This window comes from Verticillium alfalfae, genomic scaffold (genome assembly GCF_000150825.1).
Source record: "Verticillium alfalfae VaMs.102 supercont1.3 genomic scaffold, whole genome shotgun sequence".
NCBI classification, from domain to species: Eukaryota; Fungi; Ascomycota; class Sordariomycetes; order Glomerellales; family Plectosphaerellaceae; genus Verticillium; species Verticillium alfalfae.
This window is the reverse complement of record NW_003315036.1, coordinates 638420-661474: the sequence shown is the minus strand read 5'-3', so window position 1 is coordinate 661474 and position 23055 is coordinate 638420. Positions and strand designations below refer to the sequence as shown.

The 23055-nt window shown below is 52.7% G+C and overlaps 8 protein-coding genes across 8 annotated transcripts; 4 read left to right on the top strand and 4 right to left on the bottom strand.

The window, feature by feature from the left end:
• Positions 1-64: 64 nt before the first annotated feature.
• VDBG_02715 (predicted protein) lies at positions 65-500 on the bottom strand (the record flags this gene model as incomplete). Its single annotated transcript, XM_003006530.1, has 3 exons — positions 65-206; positions 260-328; positions 385-500. 3 exons carry the CDS (start codon positions 498-500, stop codon positions 65-67), a joined length of 327 nt encoding a protein of 108 aa, XP_003006576.1.
• Positions 501-1230: 730 nt separating this feature from the next.
• VDBG_02714 (arylsulfatase) lies at positions 1231-3202 on the top strand (the record flags this gene model as incomplete). The annotated part of the gene is made up of 4 exons (XM_003006529.1): positions 1231-1564; positions 1615-1772; positions 1822-2790; positions 2843-3202. 4 exons carry the CDS (start codon positions 1231-1233, stop codon positions 3200-3202), a joined length of 1821 nt encoding a protein of 606 aa, XP_003006575.1.
• Positions 3203-3295: 93 nt separating this feature from the next.
• On the bottom strand, positions 3296-4334 carry VDBG_02713 (FG-GAP repeat domain-containing protein; the record flags this gene model as incomplete). Its single annotated transcript, XM_003006528.1, has 2 exons — positions 3296-4016; positions 4141-4334. 2 exons carry the CDS (start codon positions 4332-4334, stop codon positions 3296-3298), a joined length of 915 nt encoding a protein of 304 aa, XP_003006574.1.
• Positions 4335-6210: 1876 nt separating this feature from the next.
• VDBG_02712 (tol protein) lies at positions 6211-8198 on the bottom strand (the record flags this gene model as incomplete). The annotated part of the gene is made up of 3 exons (XM_003006527.1): positions 6211-7235; positions 7723-8023; positions 8157-8198. The coding sequence occupies 3 exons, from the start codon at positions 8196-8198 to the stop codon at positions 6211-6213; spliced, it is 1368 nt and encodes a 455-aa protein (XP_003006573.1).
• A 1675-nt stretch (positions 8199-9873) lies between these two features.
• VDBG_02711 (cytochrome P450 52A11) lies at positions 9874-11711 on the top strand (the record flags this gene model as incomplete). Its single annotated transcript, XM_003006526.1, has 4 exons — positions 9874-10084; positions 10191-10387; positions 10445-11449; positions 11595-11711. The coding sequence occupies 4 exons, from the start codon at positions 9874-9876 to the stop codon at positions 11709-11711; spliced, it is 1530 nt and encodes a 509-aa protein (XP_003006572.1).
• Positions 11712-12847: 1136 nt separating this feature from the next.
• VDBG_02710 (UMTA) lies at positions 12848-13972 on the top strand (the record flags this gene model as incomplete). The annotated part of the gene is made up of 2 exons (XM_003006525.1): positions 12848-13698; positions 13757-13972. 2 exons carry the CDS (start codon positions 12848-12850, stop codon positions 13794-13796), a joined length of 891 nt encoding a protein of 296 aa, XP_003006571.1.
• A 781-nt stretch (positions 13973-14753) lies between these two features.
• VDBG_02709 (xylosidase/arabinosidase) lies at positions 14754-16430 on the bottom strand (the record flags this gene model as incomplete). Its single annotated transcript, XM_003006524.1, has 3 exons — positions 14754-15624; positions 15726-16179; positions 16256-16430. The coding sequence occupies 3 exons, from the start codon at positions 16428-16430 to the stop codon at positions 14754-14756; spliced, it is 1500 nt and encodes a 499-aa protein (XP_003006570.1).
• Positions 16431-20062: 3632 nt separating this feature from the next.
• On the top strand, positions 20063-21188 carry VDBG_02708 (maltose permease; the record flags this gene model as incomplete). Its single annotated transcript, XM_003006523.1, has 4 exons — positions 20063-20336; positions 20453-20625; positions 20873-21013; positions 21087-21188. 4 exons carry the CDS (start codon positions 20063-20065, stop codon positions 21186-21188), a joined length of 690 nt encoding a protein of 229 aa, XP_003006569.1.
• Between the last annotated feature and the right edge of the window lie 1867 nt (positions 21189-23055).

Genomic DNA, 23055 nt, shown 5'->3' with positions numbered 1-23055 from the left:
CCACCGATCCAAAGAGTTGGCCCAACACGGTATAAAATCAGGTTGGAAGGAATCTGAAAAACGATTAGCCAAAGTGACAGATTTGATGGGTCGATCCACGAACCTCAAGCAGAATGATGCCGACGGACAAGAGCTGTTGGCCAACATTGAATTGGTTCTGCGTAATGCCAACATCGGCGAAAAAGTTATCCGTCAAAGCGTTGCCACTATGTTGATGATCAGTATTGGAGAACGAAATAATGATCAATCTTTGACCTACATGTTCCCCCGGTCTAGCTGTAAAGCGAAGAACCCAGCAATCAATAGTGGCATAACAACAAAGTCGATTCTGTGTGGAATTTAGCATGGATGTGACAACGAGTATCAGCTGCACGAATGACGTACTTCCTCAGTAACTTCTTCTCTTCTTCTTCTGTCCATTGGAGATCCGACGAATCACCCCTCTTCAGAAGTCCCTCCGGCCCGGAGTTGAGTTGCTTTTCGTCGCCAATAATATCCATTGTGAATATGGATTTTTCAGATTGGCTGTCCGACGACACGACTTCAACAGAGACGATCACAATCGAGAGTCACGTAAACTTGCAAAGGGCAAAGCGTCTTTATACCTGGTTTTTCCACCTGGATCTCACAATATCATTCTATAACTGCCGAGTATTATCCCGAACAAAATCTTCCTGGACCACAATATGGAGCCTTTTACGCGGGGGGATTTGACATCTCCCCGGTCCGTCAAGGCCCATCGAATACTCCGAAGATATTCAGGTCTCATGGGAGGATGCATGGATTGCACGGCATCCGAAGCCGCTGCGTCCACACTGCGATAAAAGCTGGCCGTGAAGAAAGCTCCGCTTGGCGCACGTGGCGATTCGCAGGATAACGATTGTGCAATCAACAGCGCGGATTGCGATGAAGGAATGGGCCGGAACCAGGTAATCAATGGCTCTCTTCTGCTGCAGGAACCTGGCATTCGCATGCTGTGTCGAGCGAAGAAGCCCGGAAGGTGGGTGTTGCGGGTATTTGGCCGTTGCGCGATGAGGATCCATCAGCACGCAATCCGGCTATCGGTTCGATCACTCCGACTTCCGAATCGCTGCAGTCTTCAAAGACGACTACTTTTGTCAGTTCATGTGATATCCCATATTTTAAAGGACTATTGTGACTGAATGCATCCAATTCATTCGAGAAGAGACACACAGCATCGTCTGGGGAGATATACTAACGCGACCACAAATGCGTTTCCTACAGTCAGCTCTGGCCTCGACGGCGCTCATGGCGACGAGCCAGGTCGTCACAGCGAGCCAAAACCAGACACCTCTCCTGGGGCCCACTACTGAGCATGGAGCGGCAAGCCGACCGAACATTGTTTTTGTCTTGACTGACGACCAAGACCTGCATATGAACTCCCTCGCACATATCCCCCTGATTCAAGACCACCTTGTCAAGCAGGGTACCTTGTATAAACGGCACTTCTGCACCACGGCCATATGTTGTCCGTCTCGTGCAAGTCTCTGGACTGGCAAGCTGGCTCACAACACCAACGTCACTGATCTGAATCCTCCCTATGGTAAGTACGCCTCGAGATCATCAAATCTTCTAGGTGCTAACTTGTGGCAGGTGGATTTCCCATCTTCGTGAAGAATGGACACAATGAGAACTACCTGCCAGTTTGGCTGCAGAGTGCAGGTTACACTACCTACTATACGGGGAAAATGTTCAATGCTCATACCATCTGGAACTATGACTCCCCTCACCTCAATGGCTGGAATGGATCCGTAAGTGGTGGAATAACATGCTCAAGGTCCTATTCTGACTCGATCCAAGGATTTCCTTCTTGATCCCAACACTTATGCATATTGGAACGCAACCTTCCAGAGGAACAAGGATGCCCCGGTCAACCATCTCGGGCAGTATTCTACAGACCTCGTGGCACAAAAGGCGTATGGGTTCCTTGATGATGCTGTCGCCGCTGGAGAACCTTTCTTCCTCGGCATTGCACCCATTGCACCCCACAGCAACGTGAACGCCTCAACACTGAACCCAGTCAAAGGTCCCGATGAGGATGTACCCGTGTCGGACGGCGAGTTCAGGGTAAACTTTCCTCAGCCAGCCAAGAGACATGAGCACCTATTCCCAGATGCTAAGGTTCCTCGTACGGAAAACTTTAACCCAGATAAACCCTCGGGTGCCGACTGGGTTCGTCGTCAGCCTAAGCTCAGCGACGAAAATGTGGCCTATAACGACCTCCACTATCGCGGACGCCTGCAAGCCCTTCAAGCTGTTGATGAATTAGTTGATGGTCTCATTGACAAGCTGGAGGAGCATGGCGTCTTGGACAACACATATATATTCTTCACTACGGACAATGGTTTTCACATCAGCCAGCACAGACTCCAGCCCGGAAAGGAGTGCGGCTACGAAGAAGATATCAACATTCCACTCATTGTGCGAGGCCCTGGTGTTCCCAAGGGCGCCATCTCCGAGTCTGTGACAGCACATATCGACCTCGTGCCCACGATTCTCAATTTGGCCGATGCTCCTTTGCGGGCGGACTTCGACGGTGCCCCTATCCCATTGTCTTCGGAGGAGCTGGAGGCAGCGCCCCTGAGCCGTGAGCATGTCAACATCGAATACTGGGGTTGGGCCATTTCTGAGGGCAAATGGGGCTTCAACGGGGGTGATGATAAGCGAGTATTCAACAACACCTACAAGGCCATTCGCGTCATTGGCGAAGGCTACAATCTGTACTACTCAATTTGGTGCACCAATGAGCATGAGCTATACGATTTGAATGTTAGTGCTTCTACTTGGTAGTGAGTATGGATTTGGAGCTGACTGATTACAGACTGACCCTGGCCAACTTCGGAACCTTCTGCACTCTGAAGAAATTGAATTAGCTGCCAAGTCTACCATTCTCGGTTATTCTCTGCAAAAGGTCCTTCCACGGCTTGATGCACTACTTTTCGTGCTCAAGTCTTGCAAGGGCGTGACCTGCTCCCAGCCCTGGCGGTCGCTGCACCCTCAAGGAGGTGTTACTACTTTACGCGAAGCCCTTTCACCACAGTTCGACAATTTCTATGTCCAGCAAGTAAAGGTCGAGTACAACCGCTGCGAGCTGGGGCATATTATCGCTGCTGAAGGTCCGCAATTCGAAGCCGAGGGCGATGTGTACTGGAAGGGTCAAAGTTGGAGCGAATGGACCTGATTCTGCACTTCACAACAAACATGGAATATTTGTATATCATTTCTTGCCTTCTATCTACCAAGATCATGTAGGCTCATATCTGAAAACGCGTTCTTAGATAGAGATAAGAAAAATAGTGACCCAGGTCAACCCAAACTGAGTGAAGGCTAAAGACTTCATCCCGGCCGAATTGAGATCCTGCGCAAGTTCAGTCGCGCTGCGATCACTTTCCCATTGACCCGGTGCAGAGATCCAATCTCTGGCATCTGCTTCCTCTATGGCAGCGTAATACTCGTTCGCCATCTTGGTGTAGCCGATATCATTCGGGTGAAGGTTGTCCGCCAAGTCTTTTGTCGAAACAGCTTTATTCATGGATACCATGAATACCTTTTTCCCAGACGAAACATATTCAGAGATCAAGTTGGGAATGGCAGCATTGAAAGTGTCGATCCGAGGGAGTGCGTCACGGTACTTGTTAGGTCCCGCCGGAATAATTTGACACACAAACACAACAGCCTCTGGGCTGTTTTCGAAGATGATGTCGATAAGGCTTTTGAGTCGCGTAGGGCCGTTGGGAGGATCCACTTCGTTTTTCATATCATTAGTTCCTGCATGCAACAGGACAATATTGGCTGCTGCGTGGAGACCGACTGTGCTCGAATTCGATATCTGGTCAATGACAAAGGCTCGGTGTCCTTCATGACTATTGTCGGCCATGCTTCCAGTTGCCAGACCACCCACAAAGTTGACTTTATTTCCTCGTTGCACTAAAAGGTCATGGAGCTCGCCCCGGTAGCCATTTCCGTGTGTGCTCTGGGCACCAAAGGTGATGGAGCTGAGTGTGACACATTAGCATGATTACATTGGTATGTTGTATCAAGGGATCAAGTTGAGAGCATATCGATAGATTTCCGCAAACAATGACGCAACTCGTCGGGAATTCCATGCCAAAAACGTACTCTCCAATGGGTAGAACTCGCAATTCCACTCCGTTGGCGATCTGTGGACGGACCTGTACATTCAGGACTGTTGAATTTTCCGCCGAAACTGCTGTCCACAAAGTTGGGACCAAGAAGGTGAACGTCATCAATGTCGCCCAAGGGCTTCTGGGCTGTCGTGCATCGTGCCGCTGACCCAGCGAACTCTTCAGCATTGCGAATCAGAGCCCAGTAGTAATCTCACACCTGAAGGAACTAAATAACATAAATCCGGCGATACCTTAAGGACTTCCACGTGGCGCCGTCATGCGGAAATCCGCTGCTTTTAAAGAGTTTGATAGAGAGCCTGCGGCACAGGAGGCAGTAACCCCACCCTCCAAGACGCTACTGTACCGTGGAAACCGAGGCCAATAATGCCAAGCTGTGAGAAGAAGCATGGGTCGTATCGAAGCGCCTGGGCAAGCTCGAGTGATGGATACATTATCAAAGCATTGGACAGATTACGCCGCACTCAAAATCCGCCAAACACAGGTATCATCCAGACAGATCCCAACTCCAGAGCCGCCTCAACATCTCTTACCTTGATTGAATGCTCCGAAATTCTACCTACTAGATAATTGGCGACACATCTAAAGCAGAACTCTACTCTTATCAGTTTTGAGCCTATTTGAAGTATAGTATAACGGTTCAAAGGGAGCTCACGTTCCAGGAGTGTGGCCTTTTTGTCCATCCCTTCCTTTTTGAGGCCACGTCATTATTGGCTGCTGTACCAAGTTGTTGGTTGGTACCGAAATCAACTGCGGGCACGGCGTGTTGGACCTTGGCACAAGACCCCATGCCTTCTAACAAACCAATCAGGGGGATTGGGCTACTCAAATTTGCAGTGGCCAAGATTCTTTGCTGCATTAAAATGTTACATGCGTAGGTATGTATGGGTGGCAGGCCCATCCATACATACCATAGGCGTGATAACACTACGCTGATCATCTAATTCTGCCACGTACTCAATGACGGGGTACCCTGGGTGGTGCAGTAGTCTACCGATGGGCTATCAAAGTCGCGGCCTTGATTTAAAGACGCTTAAGCCTGGGGAAGATGCTGCATCGACATCGGATGACTGGATCAGCAGCCGGGTAGTGAAACTGGCTCGGGCTGTGAAGATTTTGTCTGAAGCCGGGACAGACAGTGATGGCGATGTGACTTCTGTAATGTAGACATAGGATGCGTAGGTCTGGATACAGCGAGTGACTTCAAAAGGAAGAGTTAATGTCGTAGAAGGTATATCCGTTCATTTTTAAAACATAGAGCTTAAATAATGAGTAGCAAGAATGCCACCATCTTTAATTTGATGTCGAGACTAGGATATCGTCACTTGACAGAGATACTGGTAGATGCAAGATCACCCGCCAGCGTGGAATGTTTGATGGCCTCGAGTACACCAAGTCCTTCGGCTGTCAGGGACGACAGCACAAAATACCCGACCCTTTCGAATGCTTTGCAAGACGGAGAAATGTCTTTGACCGCAGATGTGCCACCAGACTTTCTCAAAATGATGCCATGCAGCGATGCCCGTTCTATTTCCGCCATGCTTTCCTGCTCTAACAACGGAAATCTTGTCATGTTGAGTATCGGAAGGCAGAACAGATCTTGATGTCCTCGAGCCGCAGAGGAAAGCGTGTCCATGACGCACTCAGCCCACGTACCTAATAGCAAGAGCCTACCCCGGCCAGTAGCCTCGTCGACGTCTAGTCGTGATACTGGGCATAGAACACCGCGAAGCTCAAGCAAGCCGGGACCGATTGGGGCCGTGGCATCAGTGACTTTCTCCCCTGTTTTCGCGTCAAGTACCTGCACAGCGACAACTTTCGCCAGCATCTCGACTTCGCACCGACGGGCCTCGTTGGCGAGCGTGAAAGGCAGGAGTCGTTGAGAGACCGCCCCATCAACAGATATCCAGGACCACGAGGGTGCCTGACACGCGACGGCCGGCGTTTCGGAGATCCTTCCAAGGCCCAAAGAGGTCAAATTCAGATGTCGACGCACAGCCCGCGAGATAGTCCGCGTTGGTCCCCGGCCCCTGAATAGCACGCGCTATACCGGCAAGCAGACATGTGGCGGTCCCCCACAACAGTCAATTGGCTGCGTGTGTATTTGCTCACGAAGCTCAAACCATCTCTGGTGTAGACGTAGCCGATTTCGCGGCTCGATATCGCGTGAGGACCCTGCAGCGGCGGCGGCGGCGAGGAAATCGAACGCCCCACGGTAGCCCGTGACGCTGTTGTCCGAGAGGGATGCGACAACCTCCGGGGCTTTGTATGCGGGGTTAGGTGCCCGGGGAATCTGCGATACTTGCTCTGACTTCCGCAAGCGTGCTTGTTCCGCGCTCTGCTGGCGCGCCCGTTCGCGCGCGGCATGACGGCGCTCACGAGCGGCGTTCTCTTCGAGTCTGTGGCGCTTGCGGGCTCGATAAAGGTTCCAAGCCTTATTGTAACGGGCGCGGGCCTGGCGCTCGTGCTTGGAAGGAAAGAGGCCATATGTGTTTGGCAGCTTGATGGATGCTGAAGGCCTCGAGGGTGCCGAGTCCTCTGGAGGACTGAAATCCTCTGGCTCAAGAGCAGGGGGCGCTGATGGTTGTGGCGGAGGGAGGAAAGGGTCAAGCATCTCTGCCCATCTGTCAAGGTCAGGGAATTCGTGCTTGGTGCCGTCACGCGCCAGGACATCGACTCCATCGTATATGCCCTCGGGCTGCAGCTCCGATGCGAAAAGGGTGCTGCATTCGAAAAATATGAGGGAGGCACCAAAGTGGATGATGCGCTGGGAAAGGAGGCGTTCCTGGAACGCCCAGGCTCGCGTGTTCAGTGGACCGCCGTCAACCTCAGTGTGGAACATGTTGGTCTTGAAGGCCGTGTTAGCCGCCTTGACAGTCAGACTCCGTCGGCTCGAAGGATCGCCGAGGATGTGACATGGAAAGTATGGCAGAGGGTTCCTCTTCTTGAAGCAGCCGCCAGAAGATTCGGCCGAGCCAGTAGCAGATATCGTGCAAGACGCCTGGGCATAGACGTTGGCCATTTGCCTGGATTCCGTCTCCCAGTCCTGTAGGCTTCGCTGATTGCAGACTGAGGATGTGTCGTGATTAAAACATTTTTGCATGATGCAAAGCGAATCAATCCACAAATAAGAGAAGCCTAGCTCCTGCGTTATGTGAATGGCGTCGATGAAATTTTGAGACAGCTTGGCAGGCTCAATTTGCCGACACAGATCGTTGAGATTATGGTCTGTTAGTGTCACGTTCACACTGGAGCCCCAGCAGTGACTGAGGGCAAGATAATCGACACGACTACCCCAGCATTTGGTTTGCACCAGATGAGCTCGGTATCCAACATCGTCCGAAGTCCTTTCGATGAAGATGAGTCGACTGGGCAGCACTCTCCGGGAGGCCTTTCTAGCACGGCACCTGGGATGATTCGACTCGCAATCGTGCAACCAAGCGCGCACCAAGTCCAGGCACAAAGATGAGTCTGTCGAGAGACTGAGCTCTCGCTCCAAAGACGCTAAGGCCATGATTAGGGAGCATCCGATCTGGGCAAGGTAGTGGCCACTCACGGTTAAGATCGTCCTCAATGAGAATTTCATGCCCAAGGGAAACGGATCCCATGAATAATTGCATGTATAGATGAGACTCATCACTCACGTTCTTCCTCACTTGCTTCCAAATCGCCAGTTTCAGTCCCGACTGATCCGAGCCCAAGAGGGGTTGTCTCTCTGCGGCATTCGTAGTAACCCCCATCGCCCCCTGGACGGGCAGAGAAAGCTCTCTGGGGCCTTTCGCACTATGCAACTCGCTGTTTGACATGGAGAACCAGAGCACCGCGCACAAGTGGCAACACTTGCTGGACGCAGATGTCTTCAGGGCGTCCAAGGTCAAGTTGAGATGATGCATCTCCCGTCTGCGCGACAATGGCCAGGAGGAACCCACGAGCAAATGGGAGGCGCGTACCAATCGCTGACAGCCTTTGCAGACGCTGCTCGTTACACACTTGTCCCGAGCCTGCACTCGAGGTGCCGTGTGCGAAATCCATGTTTGTCGCGACGAACTCAATGTCCATCGATTGCTGACATAACTCAGAGGCGGGACTTGGTAGACGACATGGAGTAAACCGCAACTGACCGCTTGTTGCAAGTCATGTCTCCGAGTTCGAATGAAGGTGTGTAGGCACGCCGTTCGGCGCAAGTACCATAACGCAAGGGAGTGGAACGAACGGCGAAGGGCATGTGTTGTCCTAAAGTAGACGTGGTCGCTGAGATTCCAGATGTGGTAAAAAAGCACAATGACATGATAGATGACGAGAGGCGACAGAGCGAAAGTGACATAAGCTAATTCGAAGTAGGCGAAAGTCTCGTCAAAGCTCGACGTAAGGGATGCGACTATGCCATACGGAATGATGGACAGATGTGCAATTGCCACATTGGCGACGAAAATCGTGAAGGCCGTGTCATGAGCGCCCTCCAGGGCGACAGGTGTACGCCATGACATTGCACGTCGACACGATCGCTGTGTTGTCGTTTAGTGGTCTAGCTCAATTCAAGAACGACGTGATAAGTTCGCCGACAACAAAGGGTTCGCCGATCGTCTGCCTGACGCTCGACTCGTCAATTGACGAGCATGAGAGGTGATGCTCTTTATGAGACACTCACACACAATCACGGTGAAGGGAAATGGTGCGGCTGAGCACCACCAGTCGAGGCCTCTGGATGTTGTCTAGCTTAATCGAGATCGCAGCCTAGCAGTGCCACCGCCATTAGCGCGCAACAGGACGTTGCCATACAACGAAGTAGATCATGGTGTCATCTGCCCATCAATGTCTCGTCTTCCGTCCTCTTGGTCGTTTGTGACCCCGTCGAGCCATCGCCAGCAGCCGGCGCGAAAGAGGGTACCAAGCCCTGTCTAGCTACCATACACGCATCCTGAACCCATGCACAGTCACTGCCCAAGCAACCCGCCAACTTTGCCCAAGCAGCCCAGGAACCCGGTCGTGGGGGGACCCTTACAGGGAATGGGCTCCAGGGCCATTCGTGCGACGACTGGGCCCATGGGCCCGGCCCGCCGGGAAGCGCGCCCACTACTGAAGATCAGACCATGTGGTTACTGGCTTGCAGGAGCTCAAGTTGGGGGGGGGGGGGGCAGAAGCCAGGTAGGCGGAAAGAAATTGTGATAATGCATACGACTCCTGGCACGAACGAGGCAGAGGTACTAGGCCAAAGACACCAAGGGTCATCGGGCATGAACGAATGGCACATCCCTACGTGTCTGGACATTCCCACCCTCTCACGAACGTGCCTCTCCCCTTGAACTAGCCCAGCTTTGGGCCCCCAGGGTCGCAACGAGTGCCTGCTTCGAGCAACGCCCGCCGGGCTGAGTTATGGCTGGTTCGTGATTGGAAAGACAACTCGCCAGGTTCTGGGCCCGAACTCCCTCAAGTCCCACGCCATCTGCGAGGACCGCTAAGAGACATGGATGAGGTCTAGTCGATGTGTGAAAAGGTTGCTAACCAGAAACTAGGCAGGTAGCATCATGTGAATTGTGCGGGGCCACCCATTTCGCCTCCCCCCTTCCGGCATCGATATAAGATGAACATGGGACGTCCCGGTTCGACCCCCTCCAGCGGTGGACCTGGGGTTGCGTTACCAGTTTTCCGGTCGGTCGAATCCTGTCCTTTGCCCTCAGTCTTCTTCTTTCCTAACATCTCAGCAGTCATGATCACAACACTCTTCTCAGAACTGGTGACGGCGGTGCCGCTGGTCGCGGCGCTGTTTGTGCTCTACCTGGCACGCACAGTGATCGCCTGGGCCAAACTGAGACAGTTTACTGGGCCACGCTGGACCGGGGTCAGCAACATCCCGCACGGCAAGGCCGCACTGTCGGAAAAGTGCCATGAGTGGTATGCTAAGGTTAGCAAGGAACACGGTACGTGAGGTTCACGAGATGACGGTTTCTCCCCCCCCCTCTCTCGTTCTTGTTCTTGATTATCATAGCAGCAAAAGGTTGCATTCCACGTAGCTGACAACGAAAGGTCCCATTGCGCGAATCGCGCCTGGCATCCTATTGACCTCGTCGCCCGAGGTCTGGGCGCACGTCAACCGACAGGCTGGGTACAAACGATCCGAGTGGTACTACAATGCGTGCCGGGTCGAGTATCGCCGCGATAATGTCTTCACTCAATCTGACAATGCGAAGCACGAGCAGCGGAGGAAGCAGATGGCCCCTGGCGTGAGTGACTTTGCCCATCACAGGAACGCATCTCAATCGTATTGACACTTGGAAAAGTACTCAGGGCGAGAGAATCCGGGCCTCGAGGCATCCATTGACGAGCGCCTTGAGGACCTGCTGAAACTCGTGAGGACCAAGTACATTTCGACGCCTGACCGCATCGTGCCCATGGATCTAGCCAAGAAGGTGCAATTCTTCACGCTCGACGTCATCAGTGCTGTCGGCTTGGGCAAGACATTTGGTATGCTGGCAGCCGACGAAGATGTGGACTCGTATCTTCAATCGAGTGAAGAGGGTCTCGCTGCTGCCAATGCTGCATGGGCTCTAGGTGCATCGTGGCTCGCGCAGTCGCCTGTGCTTGGTCGCTTCATTGCGCCCTCGCCGCGCGACAACAATGGATTTGGCAAGATGATGGCAACTTGCTTCCGCTTTGTCGACGAGCGCGTCGCTCGTGGCGACACCGATAAGCGCTCCGACATGTTGGCATCATTTATCCGCCACGGTTTGCGCGACGATGAGCTGAAGTCCGAGGCACTCGAGCAGATTATCGCTGGCTCTGACACAACGGCCGGTGCCATACGCGGCGCGCTGCTACTGGTTATGACGAACCCACGCGTTTACGCACTGCTGCAGAAGGAGATTGACGCGGCGGTGCGCGACGGCCGGGCGCCGGCTGTCGGGAACGGCCTCATTTCTCAGGCTCAAGCAAAGGAATTGCCTTTCCTGCAGGCTGTCGTCCGCGAGTCACTGCGCGTGCGAACACCTGTGGCTAACCTGTTCCCGCGCGACGTGCCAGCAGGCGGCGACACTGTTGTCGTCGACGGCGAGAGAATCGCGCTGCCAGGGGGCGTGTGCATTGGATATTCTGCCTACGCGATGCACCGCGATGAGGCCCTCTACGGCGACGACGCCCAGGCTTTCAGGCCAGAGCGCTGGTTCGAGGACGATAAAGACAAGCTGGCGGCTATGGTGCGGACGAATGATATGGTCTTTGGCGACGGCAGATTCACGTGCCTCGGCAAGCCCGTCGCGCAGATGGAGATGGCCAAGACCATTTTTGAGGTACGTCTGTTTTTCTGCTTCTCCCCCTGTCGTATCCCTCCCCTTTGACCCAGTTTCCTGCTCGGCGGCATCGTTCCTACTGGGTAGAAGCTGTTGAGTCTGCATCCGTGATGCCCTCTTGCTGACTCTCGTTCGATATACGCAGCTGTTGCGGCATTTCGACGTTGCTCTCATCGATCCGATTAAGCCGTGGAAGACACGCAATCTGTTAGGGTTATTTGCGATTTCTGACATGTGGGTGCAAGTAATGGAGCGATCGTAAGCATTTCGAAGCCACCCTTTGATCAATGCTCAAGCTCGAGAGGGGGCAGGACGGCACGAGAAGGCACATCAGGAGAGGGGAGACGACAAACCTAGGCGGTCAGCCGGGGGGCCGCGGCGCCAGTAATTGTGACGCCGTCATTCGATGGCTCAGATCCCTCATTAGGACACGCATGTCCCGTCAACGTGGATCTGGAAACCGGAAATCGTTTTTTGCTGTTGCCCTCGTGGCCAACCATGCCGCAGAATAATGGGGGCTGATATTCTCTCATTGACCTTATGCGGCCTGGAGCATTTCTCAGATCTGGCCTAGGGCGAACGGGGGGAGCGGAAAGGACAAGCCCTACCCTAGCTTGCCTAGCTAGACATGGCGCAAAAGCCAATCACGTCAGTATCTCTCATCGAGTTCGAGCCACTGTTCCAGACAAGCCAAGCATGATAGGACGATCAGGCGAGGGCAGAGGCTGGGCCCGGGGGGACCGATTCGAGGGCGGGGTTTGCTTTCCTTTGGTATGCTGGTACTTCATAAGTCGTGGCAAGGCTTCTGCCCTCTCGTAGCTCGATTCGCACTCGCATCCCCCCTTAACCCTACACTCGCGCGCCTGGCACTGAGCTTGACCTGACTCTTGACTCTCTTGCCGTTACTGGGTTCATCTGGTTCTAGCATCGATATTCGTCCCGTTCCGTCAAACCCAGTCATTTCCCGGTGGGACATCCTCACGCAGCTAAACCACACTTGGAATTCTCTTGCCATGTCGACCAGCCAGGAGGCTTCGGCCGCCTCCCCGCCCCCGGGTCCATCTTACAAGAAATCTCCCTCACCGAGGTCCCCTCGGTCGCCCAAATCTCCACGATCGCCCAGTTCTAACGCTCCAGGAAGCCCAGCGAACCTGGAGCAGGTTATCGAACAAGCGAACGAACAGGAGCACGTTACGGCGGATCAAGTCCCTTTTGTGAGGCCTCAATCAACACTGTGGCGCTGCGAACATACTAATTGTTTGATGCAGGACGAATCGGATGTCGACAGTGACGAAGGCATCGACAATGAAAGGTAGCACGCACAGTCTCCATCTCACTGAGTCTACAGCTCATACGTGGTATAGTTTCGTCTCATCGACGGCCTCGTTGACGAGCAGCATGCTCGAGTACCGCCAGCTCCATGGCCGTACGTTCCAGAGCTACAAGTCGACAGAGTACTGGGGCCCCAACGACGATCGCCAGAATGACGGTCTTGATATAGCCCACCACTTCATTACGCTGCTTCTCGGCGACAAGCTCTATGAGGCACCGATTGACGAGCCCAAACGCGTTCTTGATGTCGGAACCGGCACCGGCATCTGGGCCATTGATGTGGCCGATGCTCACCCAGCCGCCGAAGTGACGGGCTTCGACATCAGCCCTATTCAGCCTTCCTGGGTGCCACCCAACTGCAAGTTCCACATTGATGACGCCCAGCTCGAGTGGACGTACCCGGCCGCGAGTTTCGACCTGATCCACATCCGTGCCCTTTACGGCAGCATAGGCGACTGGCCTAAGCTCTACGGGGAGGCCTTCAGGGCGCTCGAGCCTGGTGGTTACCTAGAGAACTTTGAATTCACTATCAACCTGCGGAGCGATCTACCTTCGGTGCGCGATGACCCGAAACACGTCTTCAAGCAGTGGGGTCAAGTTTTCACCGAGGCCATGGACCGGCTCGGCAAGACGGCCGAGATTGGTCTCGATGGGCGCATGAAGCGCTACATGGAGCAGGCTGGCTTCGAGGACATTGTTGTCAAGGACTACCAGCTCCCCTGTGGCGGGTGGAGCAGTGACCCCCGCCTGAAGGAGGTCGGCATCTACAACCTTGCTTTCCTCGAGGAGAGTCTCGAGGGATTCGCCCTGTTCCTGTTGAAGGAAATCATGGGCTGGGAGTACATCGAGATTCAGCTTCTGGTCGCCAATATGAGGAAGGCCATTCGTGATTTGAAACTGCGACCTTACTACATCGTGTTAGTCTTCATTCTCTGCACACATTTGTATTACGGTTGAACTGACACCCCTTCCTAGACCTAATGTCTATGGTCGGAAACCTTTGACAGCCGAGTAGCTGATTGCCTCCGTCCGGAATCCAGTAATTCTGAAGAGCCAAGCCAAGCCAAGCCAAGCCAAGCCCCCAACCCCCCAAACAATATTGTCTTCACTCAGTATCTAGGATGCTAGCGACAGCTTGCAATGTTGCGTATTTACATCTTTGTTAGCGAATCAATCTTTTAGACTGGAAGCGATAAATGATGACATTTCCTGCAATCTCTTACGCCTTTTTACCATATGACCGTCCCCTCTGAGATGAATGTCGTTCTGCCGTATGGTCCGATGTGCCTTCTCTCAATCCAAGGGCCCGCGTGAGCATCTTGGCGTATGACTGACCTGAGACTTCTGGATCCTTGCAATATACTGTCCCGACCTTGGTAAAGAAAACGCCTCTGTTGTTCCTGCAGGACTGGATTGTCAACTGAAGAGACTCTTGACATCTTCCATGTCTAGGAAGACATTTTCCCAGAGCTGAACATCAGAATCGAGAACAGTAACTTTCGTTGAACGAGGTCTGTCAAGCAGGTACGGGGGGTTGAACCTGGGTGCTGGACAACTTTTATTGTCGCGAAACACAGCAAGCTCTCAGGACAGAGTTCTAGATTCAGTACTGATCATGTTGCTGTGTATGACGAACCGATTATTCGCTAGCTTCGCTGCAGGTCTCTTGGCCGGACGGTACATTATCGACTAGGACCAAAAAGTCTTGTGACTATCTCAGACATGTTAGATCCGAGAAATGCATGGTAGTTGGACAAAGATTTGCCGCGTCTTGAACGTTAGCCGGCTCCTACATCAGCCTCTGCGCGCTGAAGCCTCCAAAATGAATGAATAGACAGATGTATTCGACGCAAAGAACGAAAAGAACGGTACGACAAGGCTCCAGTTGAGCCCTCAAGCTCTATATACTCCTAATTCTGGGCATCATCAAGACATGTGGGTGGGATGCCACTCGACCAAGGCCAAGATTGCATCAGCCTAAGAAATCGAAACCCTTAAAGGTCACCTCTGCCGCCTCTGCCTCACCGTCCCCAGCATGTGCAAACACGCCGAGGATAGGTCCCGTGAAGTCCCTGGCATCGAGAGCCAGAGACTCCATCGACCCAACTTCGAACCAGTCTTTTTCGCTCCCCCTACCAGGCTCTGCCAACCGAATCTTGGCCGCATAACTGTACCTTAACGGAGCCGCCGAGATGCGCAACTCCGCCTCCTCCACTTTACCGATGATATTGCGGGATATACGGCCTCTGAGACCTGACGCCGAGTTGTGGATAGAATAGACTAGTGAATTCGTGGCAAAGTCAAAGGCGATGTATGCGGATCGTATTGGGTCCTTGTACAGTGCGAGACCTGCCTGCACATTCTTGCCGAGAGGACCCTCGATGACCGTGATACGAGTAGAAGCTATACTATCAAGGGATCGCTGACGGCGGCCAAGAAACGTGCATGTATCGACGGGGGACGTAAAATCCGTCCGACTGGGGGTGAGCGTTATGGTCTTCCCGTCGTCGGTATGGCGATATTTGGACGGATCGTAGTCACGGATGTAGAGATCCTCGACAAACGGAGGCGCCGTGAGCGGAGAATGACTGACCATGGACAACGACGCCTCCCTCGTGAAGTTCATCCTGGGTTGGCGAACCACAGGCCAATCACCAGAGGGCCAGTTAACAGTGGACAAGAAGGATTCGCGGCTTAGACCGAGGTTCCCGTCCTCCTGCTTCCTGACGCCAAGGACAGCGGCCCACCAGCGGCCGTCGTAGTCCTGGAACAGATCGCCGTGGCCAATATTTTGTATGTACTCATCCTTGCCATCTGCCGTCATGATAGGGTTGGTCTCCGCGCTTTCATATGGGCCCCAGATGTTAGTGGACCTTGCGATGGTGAGCATGTGGTGCTCAAAGGTACCGCCTTCTGCAGCCAGCAGGTAGTAATATCCATCTACCTTGTAGATGTGCGGGCCTTCCGTATCGTATTTGGCCCACCCAGTCCAGATTTCTTTGGCTTCTGAAAGGACCTTGCCCGTGGTGATCTCGATTTCGATTGCTTAATGTTGGCGGTGGGTTGTTTATCGCGACGCAACATCCAGCTCCCCTGTACGTAGACGCGGTCATTGTCATCGAAGAAGAGGCTGGTGTCAATACCGTTGAAGTCAAAGTAGACAGGGTCACTCCATTTGTTGCTCCAGATGTTCTCTGTGCTAATGATAAAGTTTGCGCAGTGGTACGGCCCGCTGTGATCCGTGTTGGTCGTTACAATGTAGAAGATTCCCTTGTGGTAGTGGATACTCGGGGCAACAATGCCCAGAGTTCCTACAAGGGGAAATCCGGTGTCAAGCGTGACATGAATGGTTCCAGCTTTCTTCAGACTGAGCTGTGATTGCCTATTCAGCGCATTTCCTATTGTAATGTAAGCCAGAGCTCTATAAGGATTTCGGCCTCTAAATATCGAATCGAGGTCCATCGCAGGGCATACCAATATGCGTCCATCCCTTTAAGTCCCTCGATGCATATATGGGTAGTCCTGGGAAGACATGAAACGACGACGTGCAGAGAAAGAACGTTCCGTCGACGAATACCACAGAGGGGTCGGGCGAGAAGCCTGGCACAATGGGATTCGAGTACTCGATGGCGCGGCTGAACGACCCCATGGCGTCTTGTTGGTACCGTATCAAGTTCTTCTAGCTCTCTTCGGGAATTTTCTGAGAACCAAAAGAGTGAAGAGGTGCGGAGAGCAGATGTGCCAGCGGCATAAAGATGGCCAGTGAATATATTCCAGCTTTGACACACTGAGCTGAAATACTCATGATCACAACGGCCGGCCCCTCACGTGCTCCGTCATACCTGGGATGTAGGTGCCATGATCCCGCTGCGGGGGGAAGTGCGCGGCGGTAGCGAGTGGGTGGGAAGAATCTCCGCGGATAAATAGGTCACACACGGCTCGCTTTTGCCAAGCCTTGTTCAACTCGGGAATCCCGTGCTCAACTCATTCGAGACCTTCGAATTCAACGTCGCGATCAGATCCAAGAGGGTTGAAAAAATAGTTTTGGCGCGTGCACAGAGTGCCTGGTTAGTGGTTTTGTGGGTGATCTGCAGCAGGTCGACCCCGGCTTGTCGGAGTTTTTCGACCTAGTACCAGCAGTCAGCAATTGCTCGACGAGCAAGGCGATCTCTCGTGAGGAAGAACTCACGCAAGGCTCGCTGTTAGCCCTTAAGGCATCGAATGGAACAGCGGTCGCCGCTGCTACAAGATCACTAGCAATCTCTGTCTTTCGAAGGGCCAGCATACCCTCATCGTTTATGAGACCAAGAAGATGGCAGCAGCCGTGTGCTTCTGCTCGTCGCAGAATGGTAAGTCGCAGACAGTGGAATGTGATGACGAGGTTTGCTTTTTGAGCCCAGAAAGCAAGCTTCTGAAATGAAGTTGCTGCAGGAATATTCGTCGTGTGGGACTCGGGATCCCTCAACCAAGGAGGGAGTGAGTCCAGAACAGCGCAGAAGTTCAAGTAAGCCTGCATAACGCCGGACGCGGGCACGTCTAAAGGCTGTACTTCCGTGGTCACCCCGGATCGACTGTACATTCTTGCCAGGACTTTCAGATCGAGTATGATATCGGCCCCATCTTTCCACAGCTTATTACTCAACGTGAAGCCAGCTTGCAACCGGGATTCATATGAGCAGGTGAACAGTGGCATGTCCGGGCTTAGTAATCCAAAATCGCCCTCTCGTTCATACGCCAGAGTGAGCGGCTCCTGGAGACAGACTTCTTGAACGGTGGAAGGGACATGATTCAAAATCGATGCAGATTTGTCGGCCGCGTACAGCGTCCAAACTACGGCACGCATGATTGTTGCCTCTGGTTGCGGCATGTCATCAAACGATCGCTCGTCGTAAAGCCTCATCAGAAGTGCCAGATGATGAGCGTTACTCAGAACGTACAGAGCTATGTGCGTCTTACCAAGACAGTGAAATGCGCTGGACTGCAGTACTCTAATGACGAGGGACGAAGAGGTTGGGTGTTCGATGTCTCGCTCCTCAAAGTGTGCGAACATGCCTCGAGAGGCACGCAAGAAGCAGCGGGGCATGTCGGGGTTGTCGAGACTGCATATCATACCGGAGTTCGTTCCTGCACAGATGCTCGCGCACAAGGCCGTCAGCAGAGTGAATGCTCTAAACTCTTCCAAGCTCTTCATAGACAGCCCAGATGAGTGTCTGGACTGCGGTGTGGTTTCGTCGGGTAACAATGGGCGGGATAGTAGAGCGATCGAGGCGATGAGGTTCGTCGGCTGCACTATCGGGATGAGAGGGTAGGAATATTGCATGAAAACGTCAATGCATCTCCTCGCGGCATGGTCAACCGACGACCCAAGAGTCTTGAGGTCTTTCGCCAGCGCCTCCTGGATTTCTGTGGGTGGTGGGAGCCTTTCCTCGGAAAGTAATGTCAGTTCGACGAAGCCCTGTCCTGGCAGCGATGTGATTCAATCCGAGATGCAATCGTGGGGACACGTGCGCTGGGAAGCGATCTACATGAGATAGCTCTGCTAACGGCAGAGTCGATGTTATCTTGACGGGTGCTACGATGTCAGTTAGTCCGTTGGCTGGAGAATCGGGAATCTTTCCTCGCGGAGACCCCCCACTGGGCGATTGCGTTGGCTCAACGGAGGCCTGAACTTGCTGGCTGCGAGCTTTTGGACCTCGCTTTCTCCTCGGAAGCTCATATTTGCAGTCAATGCCAGATGAGCGGCAGTTGCTGCAGCAAGGCGTACGGGCATCGCATTTGACCTTGCGTACCCTGCAGCTATCGCATGCCAACGTCAGGAGCCTGCCGCCAGTCATGCCGATGAGCCAAGGCAGAGACCCGGCGGCATAGAACGGCCTGGCGTGGTCTCGGACTTTCGTCGTGCAGCACGTGTGATACTGTGGATCGTGTTCGGCGCGTGGTGAGTTGTGCCAATTGACGACTTGGGAGAGAAAGTCCGTATGTGTGGGGTTGCCGTGACTCGTAGTCCTAATGTCTTGGCTTTGAATGCAGGTGGAATGAAACAATTGAATTGGAACGGAGAAAACAAATGAACAGGAGAAACAGGACAGATAGGAGGAACCAGGAAGTAGAGAAAGTGCGAGGATGTGGCCTTAGGACTGGTTTCTCCGAGAACTGACATAATCATCCTATTACAGAGGCACTAACAAATAGCCCCTGACCAGAACAAAACCAGCCAAACCCTCAAAACATCTGAGCGCCATTTAGAACATCCCCAGGAAAGAGATGATGAGTAATTACGTTTGCGATGTCCGAATGTTTCGTGAGTCAAAGGTTATGCCATTAGATTTCCGCTGTATTCATGTGAGAGTACGAGGCAGCAGGCGACATGCGTGAAATTCACAATCTGCCGCAGTTTCATGATTGATCCTGCCTTGTCGAACATAAAGTTACACATCATCGGCGTGGGCTCGACCCTGGTCATCCTAAGCTAAGCATTTATCCAGGGACGTGATGTCCCCGCAAACTCCAGCTCGATATCCAGTCTAGATCCCCTTCCATAAATTACCCCGTGGGATTCTCGAACAGCTCTCGAGAGCTCTCGAACATGCGACGTTAATCAATACTTGATCGTACGGAAGCAAGATATGGGTGTCGAAATCAGATGAAGGGCTGGTGGTATTACAACGACCTTACTCTACATCGAATCACCACGAGGTTTCTGGGTACCTTCCAAACAAGACTCTTGTACGAAGACTTTGGATCTATACCACATCCCCTCAAGCATCGCATTTCGCTGCTCTGCGCTCGCAACCTCTATCTGTGCGGGGCTTGGGCCGAAAGTCCAGGGTGGCTTCCTTTTGGTCGGTGGATGAGCTAGCTCCGGTCGCCCACGAGTCTAGAAACGTGGGTCGGAAACTGATCACCAGCTTTTCTCAGCGGCTCCACCCAGAGCAGACGACATCCATACAGCTTGGCGCATCCAATACGGAATCAGGCTTCCAGCACATATAGAGATACAAGCGCGTTTTCGGCCGGTGTAAGTTAATTTCGACCTCACACGATCTGCCTGCTATGTGGCCTTTTCCTGTCCAAGTTACCAGGTCAAGCGAGGGCTCCTGTTGACGTATTGCACAAACAGGCCATTTGATTCTCATCCTGCCGATCAACTTCGGCTACGAAGCCCCTCTGCTCGGCAACTGTCTATCCATTCCTTCCTTTCTCCCGAAATTCGGTAGCGAAACACCCGATGGCAAAATTGAGATCTCGACACATTTTCAGCAGCTCCGGAACGGAGCAGCCATGGTCAGCATCTTTGTCGCAGCCTATTCAGCTGACTTCGCCTCCAATATCCTAGGCCGCCTCCTCGTTTTATACATTGGCTGCATCCCCTGCGTTGTAGGTGTCGTAGTCCAGAGCTTCGCCGAATCTGCCATGACCATCTTTGGTGGCAAGCTCGTCAGCACCCTGGGCTTTGGTCTCGGCCATGTTCTCGCTCCTGTCTTTATCGCCAAGATCGCGCCTAAAGAACTACGCGGTGCCTGCCTCACCCTCATCAACAACATGATTGTCTTACGTCAGTGGGGTTGTGTCCTTGTGGCCTACGCAGGGTCTTTCATCGCCAGCGACTTGTGGGGGGGGGGATGCCTTTTCTGACACGACTAGTGCCGCCTGTACTCATGCTGGCATTAGCTGTGCCCGTTCTGCCTGAGTCACCATCGTGGCTTCTGCTCAAGGGCCGTCGCGAGGAGTCGGGCAGGTCGCTGGAAAAGTTCCATGGGGCTGATCTTGATGTTGGGACGAATACCTGCCGTCCCGGAGGCCGCCGTCGAACAAGAGCATTCCGTTTTCCAAGACGAGGCATCGTATCTTGACTGTTTCAAGGGCATTGTTGTGATGGCATATCTTGCCCAGCAGTCTGGTGGCAGCATGTTCGCGGCTGCTTACCTGTCGTTAGTGGACTCCATGGAAATTTCCATTGATGTCAGCTTCCGACAGACCTAAAGCTACTTCTGTACGGTGGCGGGCGTCAATAATCCAATGGGCATCGCGCAATGCGCATACGCTATTCGGCTTGTGGGTAACATAATCAGCTAGTTTGTAGTCGACAAGTCTAGCCACGGCCGTCTCATTGTTCAAGGGATAGCTGCCATGACGGTGCTGCTCTTTGTCATTGGCTGTTTCGCCATACCAACGAATAACCAGCAAGCCTTGAGTGCGATGGTAGCCCTTATGGCTTTCTGGGGTTTCCTCGTAAGTGCCCCTCACGTTTGACAATCGAGCTCCTTGCAGCACTGACGAGACCCCCAGTACCAATCAACGCTAGGCGCCGAGACTTTCGCCGTTGGAGACGAGACACCGACAGCCCGCCTGCACCAGAAGACATATTCCATCAACATCATGCCGAGCACGGCGGCTGGAACCCTAGTCTCCCAACTTCTCCCTTACCTCATCAATCCGACTGATGGAGATTGGGCGGCAAAGTCGAATTTGTATTCTCTGAGCTGTCGATGCCTTTGGCCATTTAATCCTTCTCTGTTTGCTCGAGATAGGGCCGCACATATCTCAAGCTGGAGATGTTCCAGCAAGAGATACCCGCGAGAAAGTTCAAGAAGTACGTTTCTACAGCGCAGCTTGCTGAGTCAGAAGCTCGGACAGCCGTCGTGGTACCAAGGGACCAAAGATTAGGTGCACAGTGATAAATAAGGCGGTCTTGAACTAAGACCAGGCTTTGAAAGCATTGAAACTCAGCGGTTACCCTTTTGAAACATCTGTCAAGAAACCAAGTGCCTCATCACTGGGGAACAAGTATTAGCGGGCCGTTTTCCTGTTCTGATGTTTACCCTATCAAATTTGAGTGGCAAAAGTCTTCACGCTGTGGTAGATTAAATCTTGGCTCTGCATGTAAAATCGTTAGGGGAGTGGCATATGGGGGTTACGTTGTAGGGCTCTAGCCATGCGCTGACAGATATCCTGACAAATTTTAATCGAAACGAGATCAGGGCAACTTTGACGACTTCGTAGGTCACCTTTTGTATTCCTTCCAGTTCAGTCGGCTTTATTCCTTCGATGAGACTTGGGAAATTTGGGCGGAACTGATTTCACTATCCGTGGAGGAATTTTGATATTGAGGTAAATCAATGTCGGGCCAAACCTCCGCGTGTCGCCGTGCCAGCCTACTCAATATTCCAGTTGACGAGGTATAAAGTAGCCTAGAGCATCGAAAGCTCCTCCCCAAGCCTTGAGACTCGTCAGATTGTTTGAGACGGCTAAAGTAGCTCGGGCGCTACGAAATATATCGCCAACCCAAATGCGAACAAGCCAACAAGGTCCTGTCGCTTCAGTCAGAAGGAGCGCAATGGTGAGGGGTACGAATACTTCCAGAGATCTAAGGACGAGTGAGCGCATTCAACCACGGCTTGACCGGGATCCTCATCAATCCATGACGCCCTTTCTGCCAGATACGGATTGCTGCCTCCTGAGCAAGGCGGGGCTTCCTGATTTATCATGCTGGCTGAATCCTTCGAAATCCTTTCCAGTGAGGACTGGCATGATATGCTTGTCATACATGAGCCGACAAGCGAAAGGATCAATATGCAGGTAGAGAATCACCTCGCTGAGCGTTAGCTTGATACCTTGTAGAGAATTTCACCAAGCCTCACTGGGACACACATCACAACATCATAACTAGCAGGACTAGCCATATTGGAACACTAGAGAAAGAAACCAAAAGGGCAAAGCTTGGAGACGCCATGCATGCAAGAGACATACTTTTGAGCTCGCGGGTTGAGACTTTGTGGTATTTTCGTTATGCTGTGCTGGTTACCAGTTAGGTCAACACGTTTCTGATGTTCTATGAGGGCCACTTGTCCGATGAGGAGAAATCCTAGCAGTTGGTATTCCGCATGTTTACCACCCCATCGAACCCTACTTTCTGCTGAGTTTGCTGTTCATTGGTCTGCTTAGCGGTGTTTCATTACGTTGAACGAAATCAGATCCCGTTGACCTCGGTCAAATAGATTGCACTATCAGCCTTGATGGTGTTGTGACACTGCGCATACGTTGACCTGCAACATTGCCCGCATTCTGCCTGATATCTAGCTGCTCAGGCTGATTCGCCTATCAAGCGAGTCAACGAAGCCTCGAAATTATCACCACTCCTCTCCGACCCAAAACTGCCCGGGTCCTCAGGCTCCGTTCTGACAACACTGGAAAGAGTTGACGGCTTTCAGCTGCAGCGACACCGTCCTCAGGTCTGGTCTTGATAGTAATGAAAGCTGCAATGGAAGTCGAAT